We start from the raw sequence: 26698 nt of genomic DNA on the forward strand, positions 1-26698 counted from the left end.
GACAGGATACCCTGGAGAAGATGCTGTTGCTAGGGAAAGTGGAAGGCAAAAGGAAGAAAGGCTGACCAAGAGCAAGATGGATGGATGATATTCTGGAGGTGATGGACTTGACCTTGGGGGAGCTGGGGGTGGCGACGGCCGACAGGAAGCTCTGGCATGGGCTGGTCCATGAAGTCACGAAGAGTAGGAAGCGACTGAACGAATAAACAACAACAACAACTCTTGGATTCCTTGGTGAGTGATTATAGCCAGGAAATATTATTCCTTGGTCTGGATGCTAGACAAGACCATCCGTTCTTTTTCCTGGCTGAGCCAGCCCTGGCTGTCTGAAGGCTTCTGTCATCGGAGACGCGTCCCACAGCTGGCTGACAGCCCCCCTGGAACGACGGGATGATGTGCAGAGTCTGTAAGCTGCTAAGCCTCCATAAAGCCCCTCTTACGTTCAGGTCACAATAACCAGCTGGTGCTGTGAACATCTGTTGTGTGGCTATTTGTAGCTCATCATCAGGGGCTTTGGGTTTCTGAAGGGAGTTAAGGGGCGGGCGTCTGCCTTCATTTCCACCGGGTTGGAGTAGAAGCAACAGACGCGCCATATATTCTAAACACGCCCTATTTTGCAGGGGCAGTCCTGAGGCTGCTTCACATGGAGCTTTTATCTGCTGTTGAGAATGCTCACTCACGGAAGTTTGTGGGCCCTTTAGATGATGTTGTGAACCTCCAGGGCGTCTCTCACACTAAATGACCTATATTTCGTTTTTAAATAGATCGCAGATAATGAGCTATCAAATTATCCTCGTTGTGTTCTGCTTGAGTTCCCTCCATGAAAAAGGAAAAGCTGCAGGAGCTAGATCAGTGAAACATAGGGAAGACTCAGAGAAGGGGGGAAAGGCGGAGGAAAGAGGAGGGGGGAAAGGAAGTGCGTGTGAAGGGAGTCTGTTGTGATCCTGCATTTAAAACGGAAGCAGAAAGCCCCATTTTAAATGCAGGATTTTAGGGTGGTGTAGAGATGCTCCTGGTCTTCTAGTACCTCTCCATGATAAATCCCTGCTGGTATTTTGTTTCGGGGGTGGCAGGGATGCCTGTAAAAAAAGATGTAGTTCACATTGATATGTATTAGAGTCAAGCCTGGGGTCAGCGGGTGGCCCACTCGGATAACTGCCAGAACCCCAAAGTCTTGCCAAGGCCCACCACCAATGCCTGCACTTGCCCCCCCTTAAAAACAACAACAACAACACATCTGCTGTCAGGAGCGCCCTAGCTGCCTCTTGCAGTCCCCTCCAATAGCCAACTCAGGACACAGACGACGAGGATTCTTTCCAAGGCTTTATTCCTTTATTACTTTATGACTCTTTCAGATACTAATCACTAGCGACTAAGCAAGGAACAGCACTGGGGAAAGATAGCAGAGTAGCCTAAGCTCCAGGTAAGGCAGTTGGTCCCCGTTTGAAGGGGTACCGCAGGAAGACTCTGAACTTATGGTCTATGGAGAGATCCTCCCTCTTTCCCTTGGGTCCTCAGGACGCGACCGTTGTTTGAGCGCCAAACTAGTGGAGCACCTCCTTTTGGCACCCTCCAACTGTCGTCGCTCCATGCGTCTGCGCCGAGCATCCAGCAAGCCCCCCTCCAGCACTCTCTCACTGCCAGGGTCGCTATCTATCCCAGGAATGCTGGCAGGAGGAATCTCTGCCAGCTGCTGTGCTTGTGAGAGATGAGCGAGCTCCTCTCCCACGGAGCTCTAACTTTCCCAAATTTTGCGTAAATTTTGTCATTGAAAAATGTGCATTTCTTTTTTTAAAAAGGCTAAAATGAAAATGTCCCCATAGGCTAAAGCATTTGGGTGGAATTTGCGCATTTTGCACACATTTGCACAAATTCACAAACAAAAACAGTCCGATTCCGTGGATGGGTGGATGACGGAACGAAAGGCACCTGACAATCCCTAAACACAGATGGAATGGATTTTAGACAATCTGTACATCCCTAGTCAAATATATTGTCTAGACAGACCACTGGTCTCACTCAGTATAAGACAGCTTCCTGTGTTCCTGACCCGATATTCCTCGGAATGAGGCACTGTCAGGGAAAGGGTCCAGAGCCTAGGAGCCCCTGTGCTGCTGCCATCAATGCAAAGGCAAAAGCTATTTAAACCGGAGCAGCAATGATAGCTTCTCCTCACCTAAGGCAGCACTGTTTAAACAAGTAGGACCTGGAACAAAATCATTCCCTTCCAGCAGTTTCTTTGTTTCCCCCCAAGCAGTCAGTCAGCATTCTGTGCCCACAGAGTTTGCTCAATCCTTATTGGACCATTTGAGGATCCCCCCCCCTCCTCCAGGTTTTGTTTTCTAAAGACTTCTTATACTTTTGCTAATAACCTCCCTCTTGTGCATGGATGGCGCCATTTTGGCTACGTAAGGATCAGCATTCAGAAAACAAATTCACTATTAATATATAGGATGTTCCTAGGCATACTTACCTGGGCATATACTCCACTGGACACAGGTAACAGTGGGTGGGGAATGCTTTGTGCTTGCAGTTAAACTACTCTTACAGTACTTAAGTACATAAGAAAAGCCCTGCTGGGTCAGACCAAAGCCCTTTCTTGTGCAGCATTCTTCTCCCACAGTGCCCATGGGATGCCCACAAACAGGGCATGAGTGCCATAGAAACCTCCCACTTGTGTTCTCCAGAAACTGGTATTGAGAGGCATACTGCCTCTGATACTGGAGGTAGGTAGCATTTAGCCATCAGGACTAGTAGCCTTATCCTTAATAGCCTTCTCCTCCATGAGAAGGCTTTGTCTTTTAAAGTCATCTAAGTTGGTGACCATCACTACATCATGTGGTAGTGAATTCCATAGTTTAACTATGCGCTGTGCGCGCGCTGTACTTCCTTTTATCTATCCTGAATCTCCCACTGTTCAGCTTCATGGGATGACCCCAGGATCTAGTATTAGGAGAGTATTATCCACTTTCTCCACACCATGCATAATTTTGCACACCTCTATCATGTCTCTCCTTACTCACCTTTTCTCCAAGCTAAACAATCCCAGCTGTTCTAACCTTGTCTCATAGGGGAGATGCTCCAGTCCCTTGATCATCTTGGTTGCTCTTTTCTACCCCTTTTCCAGCTCTACAATTTCCTTTTTATAGTGTGGTGACCAGAGCTACACATTGTATTCCAAGTGTGGCCACACCATAGATTTCTGAAACAGCATTATGATATTGGAAGCTTTATTTTTGAGTCCTTTCCTAATGATCCCTAGCATGGACTTTGCCTTTTTCACAGCAGCTGCACACTGGGTTGATGATTTCATGGAACTAACAACCGTGACCCAAGATCGATTTCCTGGTCAGTCATCGGCAGCCCAGAGGCTCCATCAGCATATATATGAAGCCAATATCACACTGCCCTTAATACCTGCAGTATAACTACACTGCTATTTATTCGGAATGCTTTTCACATGTTTTCATTTTGTTTTGTTTTTTAAAAAAGATTTATTGTCCTCATCTTTAGATGCAGCACTGGCTTAATATGACTCTTCTGAGTCAAGTAAGCAAAAAAAAATTTTTTTAAAGAAAAGCAGTAAACAGAGAAGCAAAACAGCAGAAATAAATAAAAATTAGCCACAATGAAAATGTGCTTCTCATACATAACTGCACAAAAACTTTGAAAAATAATACGTTCCATGGTATTTTCATTTCAAAAGTGTGTGTGTTTGGGGGGGGGGGGAATCTCCAGTGGCAGATTCCAGATGCTCTTTTGGGCCAGAGCTATATAGAGAAAAGAAGAAGGTTCTATCCTTGCATACTCTAACCCAAGATACTCTAACCCAAGATGATTAACAGAAATCTTCAAATGTTATATGATGTGGAAGCCTCTGCCAAGAGACAGGATGCCCAACTTGATGGACTCTTGCAGGTCAGATAATCTTAAGTGGCACATCCCGTCGCATGTCTTTATAGTTCAAGACTTTCAAACTTTTGCTTTGCTCTGAGTTTGTTTGGCAGAACTGGTCTGTTTTGCAGAACTTATTCAGTACCTTCATTGACAGCAAACTGTGTTGTTTTGAGCTCATATTTCCTGGCTGGTTTCACGCTCAAGTCAAGCTAGGGTCCTTCCAGAAGGAGGGCTCCTAGTGCTACCAATCAGAAGGCAACGTGCAGCTATTCCATCTTGACATTCTTAACTGATTTTCGGCATAGGAAAAAAGGCAGAAGAAGCAGTGAAAAGACATGACAGGGCTATGAGTGGATGATGACGACATCTGTAAAATTCCGTGAATAAGGCAGGGTGATTGCACATTAAAAGCCTTGTCTGGAAGCACCCCTGGTCTACAAACAAGGCTGACTCCAAAACCAGAGGCACGGGGCTGGAAGAGTGCTCAAAACTGCACTGGCCATGCACCCCAGTTCTGTTCGATCTTTGGGCATCTGAAGAACAAGGTGATGTGGTTGGCTGAGGTCTGCAGGAGAACTGCAGAGCCTTGGCTGTGTGGCAGTTGCAGGATGGAGAAAGGGGTCATGGGAAGAAGCGAGGGACCGTGTCTGGTATCCACATTATGAAAATTGCCTAGAGCTTGCAGCATATTGAAAGTAGATAGTTGCCTGAGCTGGATCAGAACTTCCTGGACAGTTGATTGAGAAGGAAGTTTGGATCTGGGGCTTGTGGTGAAATTTTGGTTGGTGCAAAGCCAAGTGCTTTAGCTCCGCCCCAGAACACAAAATGCCAGATGTGCGGCTGCTGCTGCAGCAAAGAGAACTGTGTAGTACCTGGACATGCATGCTGCCTTCTACCCACCCCCAGTAACGGAGATCCTTCTCCATCAGTCTTTCTTTTGTCCAAGGTGTTGGCAGCAGAAATGTCTTCGGATAGTTCCACACCCCACCAGCCAGCTGGCCCGAGGTAGGCGGGATGGCGAAGCACTACTGTCTCTCCAACTTGACATGGTCCCCGATCATCCGCCGGTGGTAGACGGCCAGGAAGATATCGTTGTCCGCGGGGCAATCGTAGTGGCAGGAGCAGGATTTGATCATCATCATCTTGCGGATGAATGACTCGCCTTCTGGGCAGCGGAAGGCCACTTCCACGGTGCTGGTGATGCGCGGAGTGCAGCAGCGCCCATCGGTGCAGCCGCCACAGAACTTAGGCCGGTAGGAGCGGGCGCTGGTGCAGCCAGTGAACTCGAAGCGGATCGCCCGGCGTGGCTTGGGGCTCCGCACACACTTCTTTCCCTTCTGAAAAGAGAGAGCACAGCGGTGGTTGACCCCTGGCTGGATACTTGTGGTGAGGAACCTAGGAAGCTGCCTTATGTTGTGTTGGACCATAGGTCCATTGCGCTCGGTACTGTCTACACCAGGGGTGGGCAGAAGGTAGATCTCCAGCAGTGGAGCCTGGTGGCTCCAATTTTGGCGGGGCTGTGCATCCATTCCGGGTTTCAGTCAGAACCAGACAGAACACTAAAGGAGCTATCCAAAGTGCTGAACCTCTTTTTAAGGGATAGGATCAAGCACCTTTAGAGTTCTGGCTGGATCTGACTGAAACCCGGAATGGATTCATGGACCCACCAAAATCAGAGCCACCAGCCTCCACTGATCTCCAGATGTTTTGGACTTCAACTCCCAGAAGCCCCTGCCTGCATGGTCAATGGCCAGGAATGCTGGGAGTTGAAGTTCAAAACATCTCGGGGGATCTATTTTCTGCCCACCCCTGGTCTACACTGACTTACAGTGGCTCTCCATGATCTCAGATAGTTCCCCCACCTGCTAGTCCTACCCAGAGATGCTCGGGATTAAAGCTGCGACCTTCCACATGCAAAGCATGTGCTCTACCACTAAACTCTGGTCCTGGTAAATCTGTGTCTTGGGGCCAAAACAGGCACTGCTTTTAAATGTGTGTCTAGCTTATGATCCAGTTATGATCTTAGAAAAAAAGAGGAGGGTTTTAGAGTTTTACTCCAGAGTAGGGGCAGGGCCCCCAATCTAGACTGAGGCCCTAGCATGGGGGTATGTGTGTGTGGAAGGGAGTTAAGTTCTGGATTGGGCCCTAGCACCTATTCTAGAGTAAAGCTGAAAACAAGACATAGCTGCTAGACACACATTTATACTAGTGTCTGTTTTATCCCTAGCTTGTGCTGCTTTGGACTGCAGGAGAGTTGGGCTCACATGACTGAATGCATGCCCATACAAAAATAAATAAATAAATCCTTGCACATAGAAAACTAGGATGTCAAGGAGCTGGCTAAGCCAGAACCAAAGACAGGCAGTGTGGTGTAGTGGTTAGAATGTTGGGCTAGGGCCAGGGGTACGGACTAGGGTAGTCTTCCCCAACCTGGTGCCCTTCAGATGTTTCAGACTACAAATCCCGTCAGCTCCAGCCAGTGTGGCCAATGGCCAAGGATGATGGGAGTTGCAGTCTACAATGTCTGCATGGTAGCCAGGCTGGGGAAGCCTGGACTAGGGAGGTCCAAATTCAAATGCCCCACTACGCCATGAACCTCACTGGGTGAACTTGGGCCGATTATTCTCTCATAGCCTAGCCTACTTCACAGGGTTGTTGTGAGGATAACATGAGCAAGGGGAGACCAATGTCTGCTACCCAGAGCTATTTGGAGGAAAAGAGGGCTAGAAATATAATAAGCACAAATTGAAAAATAAAACAAGAGGAACCCTTCTCTCCATCCCCTAGTTTTCTGTGTGTCATTTATTTATTTTTTAAACCTTTCTACTCTGCTTTTCAGATCTAGAAGTGCTTCCAGAGTGGCTGATTATAAAAAACCATTCTGAAACAAACATCCTCTCATCAAAATGACAACTGCCGCAGAACAGTGCAGAGCACTAGTCCCTATGGTGATGTTAAGGAACCACTTAAAATGCATATCCAGTAAAACAGAGGTGCAGAACTCAAGGTCCCGGGGCAAAATTCAGCCGGGTTTCCCTGGATGGCCACACTCCCTTCTCCTTACTCCACCCCCTTTCCTCTGACTATCAACTGTTTGGTGGTTTCCTGGTTTTTGTGCAGTCCCCCCACCCACCCACCCCACCTTCTAAAAGGCTGAGATACTTCTCCTGAGGCTTCTTACTGGCAGTAAGAGCATCATGCTAGTATTTCTGTACTTTGGCCCACCCCTTTTGCCTTTGGCCCTGCCCACCACTGGAATGCAGCCCCTGAGAGCTTCTCCGAAGTGGAATCCTGTCCTCGGGCTGAAAATGTTCCAACACCCTACAGTAAACTATCGACGTACGTAAGGAGTGGGATTTATAGTACAGAGTGGCATCCACTCATGTAAGCCCTCGCCTGCATTCTAAAGCGGCACAGACCAGACACCTCAATGAGAACTAGGCACTTTATTTCCATGTAGCGCAGCTTGCAGAGGCAATGTAAGGCATAGCTTGTCTTCCCCCCATCCCACTCCAAAAACCTCCATTTCCCCCTGCCCCTGCAGCTCCCACCCTCTTCCCTATGCTGACGTCCCACACTCACACCCACTCGGGTTTGCTGCCACGGTACCTTAACGGTCTTCTCCAAGGGGACGTTGCAGTAGCGGACCATGCACAGCTGGCTCTCCTTCTCCAGACGGCACTTGGGGTTATCGCTGGTGACCCGGGTGGAGATGCCCATCCCGCAGGTCTTGGAGCAGGCGCTCCATTCGGTGGTCTGCACCAGACAGTTCTCCTGGAGGCTGCTGTGCCTGGGCTTTGACTCAGGCTTGGGCTTGTGAGCTGGATTGTTGCTGTAAACTGAGACGGGCAAAAGGACATCCGTGAGCAAAGCCTAAAGGCCAAACCTGAGAGAGCGCCTTCTCCTCTAGCAACCTGCCCAGTCACTGGGGTCATCAGAGGGCATGTTCCTGATGGTTCCACATGGCCTGACTGGAGTCCACTCAGAGAAGAGCCTTCAGTGTGGTGGCCCCTTTTCTATGGAACTCCCTGCAGGAACCCCCTGCCTCTGGAGGTCAGGCAGCCGCCAACACTGCTGTTTCTGGCACCTCCTGAAAACATCTTTCTCCCAGGAAGACTTCCTTGACTCACCAGCCATGGTTTTTATCAGTACTCTGTTTTTAAACGTAACCATTTTTAATATGGGGTTTTATTTCTTTTATCTTTTTACCCAACCTCTGAGGGTCACCACAAGGATTAAAGGGGGGGAAGGGACCCACATGTGCTGCCCAGAGCTCCCTGAATGAAGGGCAGAATAAAAATGGCAAAAAAATAAAATATATAGGTGTCATCCAGAGGAAGTTAGCTATTCTTTATACCCTCATCAAAATCAATGGGGCTAAGTTAGTCATAGAGCTGCAGCTATGGCCCTCCTTCACATCGTCCTGAGGTCCACTCGGTGGTTGTTCAGAGCAGGGAATTTAGCATGGTGGTGCCCCCTCTGTGGAATCATCTTCCCCCTGAATTAGATCAGCGCCAACAATCCTTATTTTTAGGATCGTTCAGTGGCTGCTGGTGACACCAGTTCCAGAGGGGTAGTGCTTCCATTCAGGGTTTTAGTTACAACCTGTCAAACTTCTGAAGGTGCTATCCAATGTGCTGAACCCATTTTGGGGATAAGGTTCAGCACCTCGGATAGCACCTTCAGAGTTTTGGCTGGTGGTGACTAAAACCCGGAGTGGAATCACCACCCCTCTGGAAGTGGAGTCGCCAGCCGCCACTGGTACATATTGAAAGACTTGTGTATTTATACAAGCCTCCCCAGTGTCATTTAACCTGCCAGATATATCTTGTTCTTATGGATATGTAGATACCATATACTGATTCTATGGATTCATTTTATGATTTGTGTACGCCGCTTGGAAATCTGTCTATGTAAGTGGTTTATAAATCATTGTAATGAATGAATGAATAAGATGGTCCTCTCCTCTTTTCCCTTTCCATCCCATCTGCAGTGTATAAGAGCCATTCTACCTACCACACTACCTAAGTGTTATTCAGGATACCCTTGACTTTCCATTTATCCATTGGTTATTTGCCATTTATTTATTCTTACATTTATATCTCGCCTTTTTTTCCTCCAAGGAACCCAAGGTGACTTACAGGATCCTCTTCTCCATTTTTATCCTCACAACAGCCCTGTGAGGTTGGTTAGGTTGAGAGTCAGTGACTGACCCAAAGTCATCCAGTGAGCTTCATAGCTAGGTGGGGACTAGAATTTAGACCTCCCAAGTCCCAGAGCTTTTCTGCATGAGGCATTTATTGTGCACTGGTCATTCCCTACTCACGATTGTTTACAGATTCTTTAAACAATGTTCAGTTGTTTCACTTCTGTTTTTAAACAGCACTTTCAGTGAGTTTTTTTTAGAGCAGGGAAATGCTATATTATTTGTGAAAGTGAAAGAAAATGCTTTTCCACTTGTGTTATTGTGCTATTCCGCTATACCACAATGCCACCAGAGGTTATATAGTGGAAAAATAGGAAAAGAAATGCACTTCATGTATTGCTCGGATCTCAGTTCTGTGCCAAAACTGTGAGAGCCAGTGTGGTGTAGTGGCGAGAGTGTTGGACTAGGAGTTGGGAGATCCGGGTTCTAGTCCCTACTTGGCCATGGAAGCTCACTTTGGGCCAGTCACGGACTCTCAGCCCAACCTACTTCACAGGGTGATTGTTGTGAGGATAAAATGGAGAGGAGGAGGATTATGTACACCATCTTGGGCTCCTTAAGGAGTAAAAAAGGCGGGATATACATGTAATAAATAAAATAAATAATAAATAAAACAAAAGTAGATACAGAGGATTAACAGCCTCATGTAGAAACGCTCCCAGTCCAACTCTCTAACCACTACACCACACTGGAGGAGAGGAGTTTTTTTGCTTGTTTGTTTTTAAACTAGCATCCTTTATTCCATCACTCCCTGGAGGTGTGTCTCACCTGCCATCCCCTTTCCATAGTGGTTCTGCTGGCTGCTGCCCCCTTCGCAGACCCACTCGTCGCAGCATTTGTTCTGCACTTTCACCCGGCGTGGGAAGGGGCACTCAGGGGAGGGGAGCTGCATGCTGTTGGTGCAAAGGGGGATGCAGCCGATGGCGCCGTCCATGCAGATGCACCGCAGTTTGCAACTGGGTTGGAAGCTCTCGCCATTAAGGTAGATCTTCCCCAGTAGGTCGCAGGTGGCCCCTTCATGAGCTGGCGGGAAAAGACAGGGGTATGTGTGAGCAGGGATCCTTTCTCTCTGAACCCATGTGTCTATGTCATGGGTAGGCAACCTGGACTACAGCTCCCATCAGCCCCACCCAACATGGCCAATGGCCATGGATTATGGGAGCTGTAGTCCAAAACATTGGGAGGGCACCAGACTCGCAGATGCTGTATTATAACAATGAATGAATGCTTGTTTGTTTTGCTTTCCATTCATATATGCACACTTTTAGTTAATAATACTCTCCTAGTCATTCTGCACTTCTGATGTCCTTTAAAGTGGTTCTTCTCCTGTGCCTCTTATGAACTGTATGTATGTCTTGGGGGCAGGGCACTCTGGTTTCTTAGAATCAGAGACCTTGTTTGCACATAACACTGACCCATGGTTTATTTAAACCATGGTTTCTTGCCCTATCCAGAGTTTGTCTGGCAGACAATAGAACAAGCTTAGTCTCTGGGTTGCTTGTTTCCCTCCTCCTTCACCCACTCCCTCCCTCTATCCCAACTCCCTTTGTGGCACTATAGTACTGGCATATAAAGAGGCTGGGTTTTTTTTATCACTCTTGCCACTGCCTCTGTAGCTGGCAAAGCAAACCATAGTATTGGGTTTGTATTAACAACAACCCATGGTTTAAATAACTCATAGTTCACAATCCAACAACAAACCATCGGTTCTCTTCAAAGGTTGTTTGTGGTTAACCACCCACAGTTAAGCCATAGTTCCGGGTTTGCACGTAACAACAACCCACAATTCAACAAATCATGGTTAATTAAACCATGGATTGTTGTTACATGCGAATCCGGTCAGAGACTGAGAGAGAGCCTTGTAGGCCATCTAGTCCAACCCCCTGCTTGATGCAGGAAATCCACAGCTAGAGCCTCCCCAGCAGATGGCTGGGAAGCCACCCAACAGATGGCTTCCTTCTCTGCAGGAAGACATAAGCGCCCCCAGCAAGAGAACAGCCCACACTGCCCCTCTAGGCAACTGGATCCATCATCAAACTGCTCTTATTGTCAAAACATTTCTCCTAATGTTCAACCAAAATCTACCCTCCTATGACTTAAGCCCATCTTAGATCCAGTCCTGCCCTCTGGGGCAGGGGAGAACAAGTCTTTGTCCTCTTCTATTTGTGGCAGGGGACAGAATCTATGGACGCAGCTCACCTAAGCAGATGCCACTGTCTGTGTGGATTTTGGAGGAGTCACAGTAGAGCCCTTTATGGTGATCGCAAGGTTTCTGCAGGGAGCACAGCTCACCGAGCTGCCGGGCGCACACTTTGCAACAGCCACAGCCATCCAGCAAAAGGCTGGTGCCGGCAGGACACTGGAGCGTCTGAGTGGGGCACCGGCAAGGGTGCGAGCATGGCTGGGACGCCACCTAGGGGATCAAAGGAGAAAAGCAGGATCATGATGAGTTCAGAACCAGACTTCCATAAGGATGAAGGCAGACATGCATCACCTGAGGAGTGATACCGCTGGGGGTCTACCCCAGCCTTCCCTGTTCTGGTGCTCTCTAGATGTGTTGGACTACAACTCCCAGCATCCCCAGGAGTCCAACGCATCTGGAGGGCACCAGGTCAGGGAAGACTAATCTAGGTCATTCCCCCACTCCCATTTTGGTTCTGGCCCTGGCCACTGCTGGGGTTGGCCCCACTCGCTGCTGACATGCAGCCCCAGACATATTGCCTGCAAGGAAATGTGGCCTTTGGCAGGAAAAAAGGCTGTCCCCCTGCTGAACCTAGTGCTGTCTGTCATTTGAAAATCTGGCCCTTTGGGGGCCTGACGGATCCTTGCTACCTGCCTGGCTTTCAGGATTTCCCCCCGAAATCTGGGAACTTTTTTCATCCCCCTCCTCGATAAAAAGAAAGTTTGTGCAAATTTGCACAAACACCAGCTACAATTTGTTTAATTTGTGCAAATTACAGAAATTGTGACTTCAATTTGTACAACTTTCTGCAGGGGAGGGAAGCCTCAGAAGATGCCAGAGAAGCAAGCTGGAGTGCAGGGGGGCGAGCTTATGAAAGCTCAGCAAACTCCAACTGCCAAACTCATTCCGCCAACATCCCTAGTTATATCCTATCTGGGGAACCTATTTCTGGGGAACCCATAGTGCCATAGGATTTCCTGCAGAAAGCACGTCAGTCCTCTGCCCCTTTCAGTCTCAGTTCCAGTTCCAATGGACTTCCTCCTACACACACAGAATTAGGGATGTATAGATTTTATAAAATCCGTTCCGTCTGTGTTTCGCAGATTGTCGGGCGCCTTTTGTTCTGTTGCCCATCAATTGACAGAATCAGATTTTTCCCCGAATGTGGCACAAATGCACAAATGCACATGTGCAAAAATGCATGAATCCCCCCACCCAAATGTGCATTTCACACTTTAGCCTATGGGGAAAATGCACGTTTTGGGGCTCATTTTTTAAAAAAATGTGTGTATTTTTCTATGACAAAATTTGCGCAAAATTCAGGAAAGTTAGAAACTTGGTCTGCAAGTCTGCAGAATTCACCCAAAGGGGGAAAAGCCAGTTCGCTGCAGAATCCACAGTATTTGGTTCAATATGGATTTGGTTCTGTTGCGGATTTCTCTGACATCCTTACAAAGAACTCACGCGCCCTTCCCTTTGTCTGGGGCGGGGGGGGGGGAGAAAGATGAGTAATCTCTGCCCATCACCTGTGCCTTCCTGGGTTCATTGAAACACATCACTAGAAAGTTACTGGCTATCAACTGTCTGTTATCAGGTCTTAAGAGGTGTTGCCCCTGGACAGCCAGACCAACAGCTCCATTTACAGAGTCAAGGATTACAGAGTTTGGAAGGAATCCTGAATCTTGTTGCAGAGGCATGGGGCAGCCCTAAAAGGTCATTTTGACCAACCCCCAAACCCATAACACTATGTTCCCAACATCTGGTTCCAGTTAGTAGCTTAGCAACTGTGTTTTTATTTTATTTTTTATTTATTACATTTATATCCTGCCTTTTTTCCTCCAAGGACCCAAGGTGGCGTACATAATCCTCCTCCTCTCCATTTTATCCTCACAACAACAACCCTGTGAGGTAGGTTGGGCTGAGAGTCCATGACTGGCCCAAAGTCACCCAGTGAGCTTCCATGGCCAAGTGGGGACTAGAACCTGGATCTCCCGATTCCCGTTGAACACTCTAGCCGCAACACCACACTGGCTCATACTGGTGTTAATGAACTAACTGCATTTTTAGGGCAGTCTTCAAGAGAAGCCCCATGTATTACAGTAGTCAATCCTGGAGATTAGCAGAGCATGAATTCCTGCAGCCAGCCTATCTCTATTGAGAAGAGGCCACAGCCGGCACACCACCAGCCACAGCTAACGGAAGGTGTTCCTTGCCACAGAGGCCACGCTATTTGCAAAAGAGCCCATCCCAATACTCTCAAATCGGTGTAGCCAAAAATCATTCTTAGTGAGAAGAGCCTCCATGCGGGGCTCTGTTACCTACATATATGCTCAGTGACACCCTGGCCCCATCTGCTCAGCCTACAAGTCAAAACAAGATGTATTTAGTTTTGATTGCCAACACTTCAGGCCGAACCTGGGTACCTGGGAAATTACGCACTGAATGTTCTTTCTGCTTCACATCACCAACCCTTCCCCACCATTCTGGATAAGAAGCCAGCTCTTGTCTCTGCAGCTGTTCTGGCTCTAAGAAAGACTTGAATTGGATCAGTGAACCACACAGATCTCACCTCGGGGAAAGAGCTAACACAGGCAGCATCAATGCTGTCAGGCTGGTTTATGATTCATGCTATCACATTCAAAGGGATTAGCTGAACCGCTATTATTAAGGTCCCAGTACATATCTGGAAGGCACTTTGGGGATTTGGGGATTCCAGGCTCCACTGAAACCAAGCCTAAATACACACAACTGAAATAAACACATATCCCCCCCCTAGACCTGCTGCCACTGCATCCTTCATTTCCCTCCCTCCCTTTGTTCCTCTGTTTTAAATCTTTGATTGTAAACTCCTTGGGGCAGGCAACTGCCCTCCTCTGCTTCATAAATAACCCTGCACACTGTTTCCTCCATGTCAAATCTTAGATTGTAAACTCCTCGGGGCAAGAAACTGCCCTCTGCTTCCTAAAACATTCTACAACCTGCCCTCCTCTGCTTTATAAAAGACCCTGCATATCCTCTATAAGCAACTTATACTGTATATTTCTATATTTCTATTTCTAGGTTTTAACTGTACAAGTTTTAATGTTGCAAAAGCCGCCTTGAGTCTCAGTATTGGGGAAAAGGCGGGATATAAATATAACAACAACAACAACTTGACTATGGTGATACTGATGTATAGTTATGCCTCGTCATTACTGGGCAGTGGAGGAGGCTACAATTCTGTGGCCCAGTTCTTAGATTCTGCAACCCCCAAATCCAAATTCTGTCTTTGGACTAAATGAGAGAAGGTACCATAAGTGGGTATATCATTTGCATGCTTTTTGCTGATTGCAGAAGCGTGCTGGGGAATTAAGATATTCCCCGTCCCCTCCATCAACAGCCTTCCCAGGCCCAAATGACACATGATGGTAGCAAACTTAGGTATTTAAATGAGGGCCTGTCCCACTCCCATGCAAAGCAAGGTGTGCAGTGCAATTTAAATGGCCAAAGGGGTGCACAAGCTGGGTTGCATGTGTGCTGAACCTTCCCCTAAACACAGCTTCCCCCACGAACCCACTCCCCAGCCACTTTTCTCCTATGTGCATTCGCTTCCAGTGCTGGAGCCCAAATGCAGGAAGTAGGAACGCAGACATTAGAGTGGCAGGCTCAGCACACCCTGCTTGCATGCCCCTTTGCTTTGGCTCTTTCAGTTCCGTCTCACAATCCTGTTTTATGCTGTTTAGGAAGAACACTGCTCAGAGGTAGAATATGTGCTTTGCCTGCAGCAGTGGAGGCTGGTGGCCCCTATGTCAGCGGGGTGGGGAATCCGCTCCGGGTTTCAGTCAGAACTCTAAAGGAGCTATCCTATAGCTCCTTTAGAGTTCTGACTGGTTCTGAGTGAAATCCGGAGCGGATTCCCCGCCCCACTGACATCGGAGCCACCAGCCTCCACTGCCCTGCCGAAGATTCAAGGTTTGTTCCCCATCTCCAGTTTAAAAGATCAGGAAGCCAGTGAAGAGAACAGATGTTCACTCCCTGAAACTCTGGATAGCCACTGACAGTAGACAATTCTGGGCTAGATGGACCAATAATCTCAGCAGCCAGAGGTAAGTGCAATACAACCCTCATGCACCATTGCAGGAAGCGCTGCCATATGAAAGCATTATTTGGTTGCCATGTGGGGGCCCATAGAAAGTGATTTCTGCAATCAGAAAAGCATCCACTTGGAAGACCTTCTGGTCGTTCAGTTATTGCCATCAATGCACTGTTGCTCCTCATCTGTAGTGCAGGATCCAGAAACCTTTCTTCCAGGTACTGCTTCTGTTTGCAGATAAATTGCTTTCCTGCAGCATTCAAGCAGCAACAGTGTCGTCCCTGGGAAACTTCTCCCTCCACCTAGTGTATTCCCTGGCTGTTACAACTGCTGTGTGGTATGTGGTCCTCCAAGCATCGTGGACACTGATTGTACAGTACCTGTGACATCACGTATAATGAACAACACAACTCCTCGTCCGCACACACAACTTCCAATGCCCTTTTAAACATAATGTTTGCATGTTCTGGGTGATTTAGTCCTCTGTCCATGAACTACTGCAAGACTGGAACCATCATCCAGCACTAATTTTAAAGTAAACGCTTGAAAAGCAGCAGCAACCCCTTTCAAACCTCTATCTCCCCCTGCCCTGACATCTCTGAAATCTTTTGCTTGATTTGTGCTTTTAATTCATGGCCGGCAGTGTGCAAATTCCTTTTCTAGTACTGTTCCTCCATCATCACCGCAACCCAACCCTAACCCTCACCCACCCACTCACCACCCCCGTGAATACCAGCATGGATATACCTGGGCCCAAGCTTGGCCTTTTAGTGGTCTGTGACAAAATCCTACTGCAGTGCTCAAAAAACAATGGCAGAAGACTAATCAGGCCTTTGACATAGTGCTATCCATGCATGCAAATATTCTACAGCAGAGTCTGCCCGAGATTGGGGCAGATTGCACTTCGATATGCTCAGGTAGAGGTCTTTCTGATCATCTGGTCCCTGATCCTTTGTAATAGAAGATCCCAGGGACTGAATCTTTCTTCAGCGCTGACTATGGGGCATCCTCCTCTGCCCCACTGGAAGACAGAAGGCTAGCTTAGGGGGCACAGGGGAGGCCGCTTGGCACACAGCTCTCTCCTCCAACACCTTGCTGCCGCCTCCCTGCTTCTGCTGCCTGAGGCCACTACCTCACTCTGCCTAATGGTAGGGCCGGCCCTGCACGTTACCATCTAAAGGGGGAGGGGGCGAAATACCATTAAGGTCAGAGTCTAAAATTATTTACGTGCACCACCGCCTGAGACTCTGGAGAGCTGCTGCCAGACAGAATAGTCAAGGGGGGGCTCCTCCGACAATCACAGTAGAATATTGAGTATCTGTCCTGCCCTCTGCCCCACCAGCCCCAATGGGCACTAGTCGCCACTGCCGTAAAGTATATACTGTTGAAATGACGAAAGCTTGGAGTAACCAGGAGTGGATTTTTGTGCAAAAGGACTGCAAACTCCATTCAGTTCTGGCATGCAGAGCAAATTCCTGTGCTCAGAATTCTTTAATTCCAGTGGCAACTGGTAGCTCCTGTTTCGGGGGTGGGGGTGGGTGGGCTGTGAATCCATTCTGGCTTTTTTCCCAATTTTTTATTGTGAATTTGAACAAAACAAAACAAACAGAAAACATAACAACCCCCCAATTAAAAAATTAAAAACAAAATAAAAATAAAGATTCAATAACATATTCTAAAATCCTCAGTTTCAAATATTACAGTATTTAAGAAAGAAAAAAGGGGAAAAAAAGGTTACACATAAACTTCAGTAAAAGCAGACTAGATATCCACATATAAGTCCATTTGCAAGTTATGCCCATATACCACTCTTTCAAATGTTGCTGGCATTGTTATGTCTTCAGTCCATTGCATTATAGGTGGTGAGCTTTTATCTTTCCAGTATCATAGTACCAGTCTTTTAGCAACCAAAAGGGCAGAAAAAATCCATTTACGCTGATCCATTCTGAATTTTAGTCAGAAACAGCCAGAACTCTAAAGGAGCTATCCCAGGTATTGAACCCATTTGGGGGAATAGGGTTCATCACTTTGGATAGCTCCTTTAGAGTTCTGGCTGGTTCTGACTGAAACCCAGAATGGATCCACAGCCCCACTGAAATCAGAGCCACCAGCCTCCCCTGTTTAATTCTAAGCATATGACTTTTGCATTAGGCTCTAGTTGGTGGATCTTGGGGTTCTAGTAAAGAAACAACAACTAGATCCTATTCAGATTCCAGCTGAACATCAGGAAAAACTTCCTGACTGTTGCAGCAATACGACAATGGAACCAATTACCCAGGGAGGTGGTGGGCTCTCCCACACTGGAGGCATTCAAGACAAGGCTGGACAGCCATCTGTCCGGGATGCTCTGACTTGGATTCCTGCATTGAGCAGGGGGCTGGACTCGATGGTCTTGCAGGCCCCTTCCAACCCTATTCTTCTATGATTCTATGATTCAAGCCTGAACTCTGCTCACGCCTGGAATAGACAATACTGGGTCTCCTGCACGTTTATGTTTTCATATTCAAACAGTTTACCACTGAAGCACCAAGCAGAAGATAAGAGGAATGCAGTGTGAATGCCACCTATTCTAGTGTCAATTTTTAAATAGAGTTCCAATCCCATCTCAGTGGTCAATACAGAGCAAAGTACATAATAGATTTCAGATCTGCTAAAACAACAACATCCTATCTCTTAACGTTTGCAATTGTATGTACTTTAGTCACACTTCATTTGAGCCCTTAATGGTCTAGCTCAGGATGGAACTGCACACAATTCTTTTTATGGGTGTTTGTTTTACAAAGTAAAGCTGCTGAGGCTGGAATTTGAAAGGGGAGACGGGTGTTTGTAGAGGGAGGGGCTTCTTAACCCTCCCTTCTCCTGAACCTTTCCTGTCGAAAATTGTTCCCCTTACTCCGCTTTTATCCCTGCTCTGCAGGAAACACATAGGTATACCTATCTGTAACTCAAGGTCCGTCTAATCAAAGCTATGGTTTTCCCAGTAGTAACGTATGGCTGTGAGAGCTGGACTATAAGGAAGGCCGAGTGCCGAAGAATTGATGCTTTCGAACTGTGGTGCTGGAGAAGACTCTTACAAGTCCCCTGGACTGCAAGGAGGTCAAATCAGTCCATCCTAAAGGAAAACAACCCTGAATGCTCATTGGAAGGACAGATGCTGAAGCTCAAATATTTTGGCCACCTAATGCAAAGAGAAAACTCTCTGGAAAAGGCCCTGATGCTGGGAAAGACTGAAGGCAAAAGGAGAAGGGGACGGCAGAGGATGAGATGGCTAGATAGCATCAATGATGCAATGAATATGGACTTGAGCACGCTCTGGGAGAGAGCGCAGGACAGGAAGGCCTGGCGTGCTATGGTCCATGGGGTCACGAAGAGTCAGACACGACTGAACAACATCTGTAACTCATAAAATGTTAAATGCTGAACTGATTTTTCTTATCACAGTCACAGCTGGGGAATCTATAGTCTTCCAGATGTGGTTGGACTACAACCACCTCATCCCTGACCATTTACCATGCTGGCTGTGGCTGATGGGAGTTGGAATCCAGCAACATCTGGAGTGCCACGTATTCCCCAGCTCTGGTCTATAAAATCTACTGCAGGTCTACATGCCCCCTCCCTGGAGCTGGAAACTGAAAATAGAAATACCACGTCCTGTTCAATTCACTGAGGAATCATCCTGGGCAACCCAACAATCCACTCCTTGCCCAACTATCTCTCATTTCAGTGGGGTCTGCAAAATTCCTGGTGGAGCGTGGGCACATGGTTTCATTTGGGGTAAATCAGGCTCACAGTCAGATGCTCACATGGACCAATGAGGAGAAGCAAGCATTTTCCAAAGCACTGTGCTATTTTTAGAATAAAGGTCCTACAGCAACGATTCTGTCTGTCAAGCGTCTTCAGCAGAGCATGTCTTGGAGGAGGCTGATTGCAAAATAAATGCAAAGTTTGAATGTAATAACAACTCATTCAAATGCAGGTTGAAAATGGGACTTTTAAAGTGGATCCCCTGCCCTGGAAAAGGCTGTTTGGGTACTGTAAGAGTTCGCTCTCTCTCTCTCTCTCTCTCTCTCTCTCTCTCTCTCTCTCTTAATTCAGGCAGTGCATTTAAGAATGATTTCCAGACATAACTGGATCTCTTCCTCTCTATATGTTATCATTTTTCTCTATGGTGCTTCTTCTAAGTACAAAAAGTGCTCCATATTTAGATATCCTCACAACAACCCCGTGAGGTAGACTAGTATTATTACCTTGATATTTTATTTATTTTTATTTACTGCATTTCTATCCTGCCTTTTTTCCTCCAAGGACCCAAGGTGGCGTACATAATCCTCCTCCTCTCCATTTTATCCTCACAACAACAACCCTGTGAGGTAGGTTGGGCTGAGAGTCTATGACTGGCTCAAAGTCACCCAGTGAGCTTCCATGGCTGAGTGGGGACTAGAACCCGGATCTCCCAGCTCCCAGTCCAACACTCGAACCACTAAATGCTGACACCAAGAATAGTGATTAGTTCTAGTGTGTTTCTGGCTGAAATGAGATTTCAGTTTGAGAGGTCTAGGCTCACACTCTGACGAGTCAATACTATATGCATGTACCTGGGAGCAAGCCCTCTTGAACTCAGTGGGGCTTGCTGTTGAGTAGACATGCATAGGACTGTGCTGGTGAGCCCTGAAAGGATTTCTAAATATCAATTATAGCATTTCTCCCCCCACCCCAAGTTGCATCTATACATATAAATTAATGTACAGAGCCACCCTACATATCTTTCCAAATTAGGAAAAATTAGCTATGGGTCCACGTTTGCCCTAGGCATGAACCCGTACACGCCATGGGTGTCTTCCTAGCGTAAGTGCTATGACTAACGACTGAGGCATGCTTATTTTGCAAGAGCCAGTAATCCCCAGTAAAGGCTACCAAGTTATCTTCAAAATACCCCTTGTAACAATCCCAGAGGGATAGCTGTGTTGGTCTTTTACAGCAAAAGAAAAAGGAGTCATGTGGCGTCTTAGAGCAGGGGTGGGGAACCTCAGGCCAGGGGTCCTGATCCAGCCCTCTGGGGTTTCCCAGAAAGCCACGCCACCTTCCCCTGATCCCATCGCCTTTTCCCCAACCTCAGGTCACTTGGTGATTTGCCGGGTTTTGCGCTGCTTCTCCCCCTTCTAGTAGGTTGAAATGTTTCTCCTAAGGCATTGTTACTGGCAGCAAGGCCTTTAAACTACAATGTGCGGGTATGTTTTGTATTTTTGCCCCATCCCGTTTACTTTTGCCCCAGCTCGTCACTGGAATGCAGCCCCTGAAAGCTTCTCCAAAATAGAATTCAGCCCTTGGGCTGAAAGAGGTTCCGCACTTCTGCCTCAAGAGGCTCACAGATTTATTGTGACAGCAGGAGCAATCATGGAGCAATCATCATCAGATGTAGCAAGTGTTCTCTTCAGTTGGAAGAGACAGATGCATATGAGCATGGTTTTAGAACAATGGAGGCTGGTGGCTCTGGTGGCAGCCAGAATTCTAAAGGGGCTATCCAACAAGCTGAACCTAATTTGGGGATATGGTTCGGCACCCTGGATAGCTCTTTTAGAGTTCTGGCTGGTTCTGACTGAAACCCAGAGTGGATTCAGAGCCACCAGCCTCCATTGAAACAGTCAGTAAAAGCTACGAAAAAAGTCACTGATTTTAAGGCCGTTTTGTCAGCCATTGCTCATCAACCTAAGACAGCGCTCCCCAAACTGGTGCCCACCAGATTTTTGGACTTCAGTTCCCATCAGCCCTAGCCAGCATGACCAATGGTCAGCAATGCTGGGACTTCTAGTCCAAAACATCTGGAGGGTATCAGGTTGGGGACAGCTGTCCAAAGAGATTGCATCACTGCCAATTTGAAACATCACATATCTTCGCAATCCCTCAGTACAGAGGATCCTCTCCTGCAGTGTACCTAAGCACCTTCCTCCAGCGATCAATGGCAGCTAAAATGGGGTACTAATAACCTTCAGGTGCCCAGAGGTTACTAGACAGAAACCCATCCTGTGCTGTGGCATCTTCCATTTTGCTCACCCCTATCTGCAACTAATGAATATGAACTTGAGCACACTCCGGGAGAGAGTGCAGAACAGGAAGGCCTGGCGTGCTATGGTCCATGGGGTCACGAAGAGTCGGACACGACTGAACGACTGAACAACAAATCTGCAACTAGGGGTGCTTCCAGACAGAGGGTTCCAAGCGCTACCAATCAAAAGGCATTTACCTGGTTTGCATGACATGACAGCCCATGGGTTAAACAACCCATGAGCTGCCATGCACAAGTGGGAGAGAGCGGGCACCACTTCCACTTTTAATCAGCAACCCACAAGCAGCTTCTTGGCAAGTTGCTGAGCATGTCATCTGAACCCAGAGTGTTTTAGTCCCTAAACAACCCAATGATTAACCATTGTTTGTTGTTGGGTTAACCGCTGGGTTGTTTAACCCCTAAACAACCCAACACTCTGGGTTTGGATGACACACAAAGCAACCTAGGAAGGAGCCACTCGTGGGCTGCTAGTAAAAGCAAAAGTGGCGGGTGTGCTGGGTGTCTGCTCTCTCCCGCTTGTCCCTGACAGCCCATGGGTTATTTAACCCATGGGCTGCTGTGTCGTAGGAACTGGCTCAATGCGTACCTATTCCATCCTTTCCTCCGTAATGGGATTTTTTTTTGGCAAGGAAAAAGATAGAAGAAGTACAATGGGGTTACAATGGAAGACAATGTCACCTGGACCATACACACACACACACACACACACACACACTGGTAAAATTACGTGAATGAGGCATTGCGATTACAGGATTAAAAGGCTCAACTGGAAATACTACCAGGTCTTTTTCAGGCAGTTCTTGGGTGGAGAAACTTCTGGCTCCTAAAGGTTTTGCAGGGAAATATGCATACATGCCCCATCCCATCACACTGGGAAGGAGTTGAGAAGAGGGAGAATCAGCAGTGATGGGTAAACAAGAGAGGCTAGGATGGTAGGGCCAATGGAAGACTCATGGTGCGTCCAGACAAAGGACTCCAAGCACTACCAATTAAAAGACATTGTGGGGCTCTTCCATCTTTCTCTCCTTAACACATTTGCTCTGGTAACAAAACAAAAAAAAAGATGGAAGAAGAATGGTGAGAAAACACTGAAGGGTTGCGAATGGGAAAAGGCCTTCATCTGGACCCTCACAGTAAAATTATGTGAATGAGGCTGGGCCACTGAACAATAAAAGCCTCGTCTGGAAGCACCCTGGGGTAGTCGTGGTTCAGTGAGATGCTGGGTGTTGTAGTCCAACACATCTGGAGGGCACCCAACTGGAAAAGGCTGGTGTAGTGGTTAGAGTGCTGGGCTAGGGCTGAGGTGTCCCCCGGGTTCAAATCCCCACTTAGCCATGAAACACACTGGGTAATTTGGGCTAGTCACCATCTCTCAGCTTAACCTCCTTTGCAGGGTTGTTGTGCAAATAAACTAGAGTGGGGGAAGAACTACGTACCCTGACTTCACTGCAGGATCGGCAGGATGAAAATGTAACTAAATGATTTTAATAGTAACAACCCAGAGTACAAGTTCAATTATCCTCTTTGCAAATGGGGTTTGTGATTTCCTTTGGTGCCATTCTGGCATTATAACTCATTTTAAGCTCATTGTTTTCAAAAAGGTACACCACTGGCCAAAGTCAACATTGTATTAGAACAGGAAGTTTCCCGAGCCTTTCATCTACCCCCACCCCCACCCCGTCCCCCACCCCGTCCCCAGGTCTCCTTCCAAGTCCAAGTCCAGAGTTTCCGTTTTCTATTCCCTTCTAGCCAATGATGTTTGCCTCTTAACCAGCCGGGATACCTTTCACAATCCTTTCTCTTGCAAGCCCACAAGGATCTGTCAAAGTCCATCTGCATGTATATTGGCTCTGCCTGCCCCACCCATCTGTTTTCAACCAGTTCGTGGGCCAACAGAAAAACCAAGTGGCTACAGCTGTTTGCCCATCTTTTTCCACCAACCACCATGCTTCCTGTATTCCCCTCACTTACAGCAGGGCAGTTAGGTAATTTTACATGCTGGACTTAATAGTCTTATGGAGGCCTCCTCTCTTTAGAAGGTAATGTACAATACTCCAAAGTGTGGTAAGCCAGTCCTGCTGCGTTTGGAGCCCCTCCCTGGCCCCACCACCGCTCACTTGGGTGGTCATTTGCCCATGTTGAGAAATCTTGGTCTGAATAAAGCGACAAGCTCATGGTACGGGGGCTATAATTCTGGCCCAAATAGCTGACAAGCCACATTGCCTGTTAACCTCCACTGGCACAAACGGGTTTTTCCCTGGCAGGAATTCCCTCTTGGAATTAGAGGTCATGGTTACTGTACGCAATGCCCGGTTCCAGTCTCACATGCCTGAGCATCCCCTAGAGTACACCAGAGAGAGCACAGCAACACCAAATCTCTGAACACCAACAAAATACAATGTGTACCTTGATTATAGGTCAGCCTGCCCTGGGGATGCTCTTGTCTCTGTAATACACTGGTGAAGACAGCAACACTGCCTTCACCAACAGCAGGCATAAGAACATAGGAGCCCTGCTGGATCAGGCCAAGGGTCCATCTAGTCCAGCGCTCGGTTCACATAGCAATCAACCAGCTGCCCACGGGAAACCCACATGCAGGACATGAACACAACAGCACCCTGCCACCCACGTTCCCCAGCAACTGGTGTATATAGGCATATTGCCTCTGATCCTGGAGGTAGCATACAGCCATCAGGACTAGCAGCCATGGATAGCCTTCTCCTCCATGAATTGGCCCAATCCCTTTTTAAAGCCATCCAAAGTGGTGGCCATCACTACATCCTGTGGTAGAGAATTCCATAGTTTAACTATGCACTGTGTGATGAAGTCCTTCCTTTTCTCTGTCTTGAACCTCCCGCCAATCAGCTTCATGAGATGAACCCAGGTTCTAGTATTATGGGACAGCTAACAAGGGGTGCGCAACTTCAGGGGGACTGGGGGCCAATTTCCAGCTCCTGGACCCACCCAGGGAGTACACCACTTTTGCGGCTCCTACCCACCCAAAGTTGGCCCCTTTGAGCCTCTGTTACACTGCACACATATTGTTTCTCTATCACCAGAGCTGCACCACCAAATTTTGGCAGTGTGGTGATGGAGGGCAGTGGGGGCCACACTAACCTAGGAATATGCCAGTGTTATACCAGGCCTATGTTACACCAGCCCAGATCATTTGTCTATCAAGCCCATTAAGATCTACTCTGTCTGGGAACAGCCCTCCAAGGTCTCAGGCAGAGAACGGAATAATGATAATGATAATGATAATAGCAGCAGCTGCTGCCTAGAGTATTTTGTATATAGGTGGCTTATAAATTGAATACATACATGCATACATACATACATGCATGCATACTGGAGATGCCTGGGATTGAACCTGGGACTTTCTGTATGCAAGGCATGTGCACTACGACTCAGCTATGGTCCCTTGTCATATACAGGAGCTGCAACTGTCTATATCACTTCCCCTCTCTGGGGTGAAAGCATCTTCTGCCTCCCATTTATTCTCTTTAAGCTGTCCTGGGGAGCACCATACAGAGAGAGTGCAGAGCTTGTGAAAGCAAAGCTGACACTGTTGTGCTTCCTGGAGGTGCCAGAGTTCGAACCTGTGACCTTGTTCATGCAATGCATGACCACTGAGATTGCCAGGCTGGTTTGGGACTGATGCACTCAAGTAACTCATTCAGCATGCATCAAAGGCCGACATCCAGAGCATTTATCCCGGTACATACAATTAAGTGGTGCATCTATACATACCCAGCCAGGTCCAAGCACAAAAAGAAAGAGGGTGACGGTTATGACAGCTCCCAAGGTGTCAAACATCCTGAGCCCCTTGCTGTGCACATCCCTCGTCTCTGCTGTTTGGAGGGTGCCGTGCTCAGGCTCATCTTTAAATAGCCTTTTCTAAAAGGGGTGTGCCTGGTTATGAGTGACAACCTGGAGAACAGCCCAAAGTGGGTGCAACCAAAAATGCACTGAATTCCAGAGAATACACACACACACACACACACACACACAAGCACACACATGCACACACTTCTTCTTCTTCTTCTTCTTCTTCTTCTTCTTCTTCTTCTTCTTCTTCTCCTCCAGAATTCCTGTGGGCCTGGTGGTGAAGTCTGGGATACAGACATAACATTCCACATGGGGGAAAATCAACATCTCTCGCCAAGCCCTTTAAAAGACTTCCTTTCATTCTTTAATCACAAAAGCATGTAGATGGGAATGAGTTTGCAGACTCCTTCCTCCTTCTCCCTCTCTCTGTCTCCCACCGTGCCCCAACCCATCCCTTCCATCAGTTTAGTCTCTATTGGATATTCAAGCTGTGCTCGTTAAATAAACTCAAGGTACGCTGGGCTAATTTATCTCCCTCGAAGGAGGAAAACGTCTGGAACGTTTATCTGTCTTGACTGCTATTAGGTACTGCTAGCAACTGTGCATCAACACATGCCGGGGGTGTGAAAGCTACAAGATACCCACATTTCTGCAGAGCGTGATCCCCTCTTCTGAGTCAAGGCACAGCCAAAATGACTGAGTGATTAATAAGTCACCTGAGCTGTAAAACTGATCTGGGCTCATCAAAATCATTTCAAAAGTTGGGAGGGTCACCTTTAGAAGCCTTTGGCAGTGACATCTTCAGATTCCTGCCTGGAAAATGGATGTTTAAAGAAGCACCTGCCTCTATCTCCAACTCATTTCTCAGTCTGGAGTCCTTCAGGGTCCAAAGACCTCACTTTTCTTTGGCTTCTTAGAGCAGTGTTGGGGAATATGAGCCCTCCAGATGTTGCTGGACTGCAGCTCCCATCAGCCCTAGCGAGTATAGTTAATGGTGAGGGATGCTGGGAGTTGCAGGCCAACGACATCTGGAGAGAAACACATTCCTCATCCCTGTCTTAAAGAATGTCTGCATCAGAGAGTTTGTGCTTTGGCTGAGGGTCAGATGTGCTGCCTGAACCAACATGTCCAGTTCCTCCAAGATGCCACACAGCTGATGCAATGTGGAAGGCCAGTGTGCAATAGTGTGTTTTTATTTATATACTCCACCCTTCCTGCCCAGGAGCTCAAGGTGGCACACATGGTGCTCCCCCACCAACATTTTATCCTCCTAACAGCCCTGTGGGGTAGGTTAAGCTGATGGATAGTGACTGGCCTAAGGTCACTCCATAAGTTTTAGGGCTGAGTTGGGATTTGAACCTGGGTCTGTCCAATCCTAGTCAGACTATCTAAGCACTACACCACACTGGCTTTGTTTCAGATTGAACCCTAGCCACAAAACAGGTTCAG

General features: G+C 47.4%; 1 protein-coding gene across 1 annotated transcript; it reads right to left on the reverse strand.

The window, feature by feature from the left end:
* Window positions 1–1316: 1316 nt before the first annotated feature.
* LOC146338002 (CCN family member 2-like) lies at window positions 1317–25484 on the reverse strand. Its single transcript, XM_084815684.1, has 5 exons — window positions 25172–25484; window positions 11303–11516; window positions 9872–10126; window positions 7507–7736; window positions 1317–5234 (listed from the first exon to the last, which is right to left on the reverse strand). The coding sequence occupies exons 1-5, from the start codon at window positions 25235–25237 to the stop codon at window positions 4923–4925; spliced, it is 1077 nt and encodes a 358-aa protein (XP_084671810.1). The 5' UTR covers window positions 25238–25484; the 3' UTR covers window positions 1317–4922.
* Window positions 25485–26698: the final 1214 nt, after the last annotated feature.

The sequence above is a fragment of the Heloderma suspectum genome, chromosome 10 (assembly GCF_057233095.1).
Source record: "Heloderma suspectum isolate Gila_16-S chromosome 10, 16-S_ref, whole genome shotgun sequence".
Taxonomy (NCBI): domain Eukaryota; kingdom Metazoa; phylum Chordata; class Lepidosauria; order Squamata; family Helodermatidae; genus Heloderma; species Heloderma suspectum.

Bases quoted from the DNA above. Each gene is read 5' to 3' on its own strand.
- LOC146338002 (XM_084815684.1), bottom strand. From the start codon at position 25,237: ATGTTTGACACCTTGGGAGCTGTCATAACCGTCACCCTCTTTCTTTTT. The intron at 11,517-25,171 runs GTATGTATAGAT...TTGATCCCCTAG, and splicing joins TTGTGCTTGGACCTGGCTGG to GTGGCGTCCCAGCCATGCTC. The intron at 5,235-7,506 runs GTACCGTGGCAG...CTCTCTTTTCAG, and splicing joins CCTTGGAGAAGACCGTTAAG to AAGGGAAAGAAGTGTGTGCG.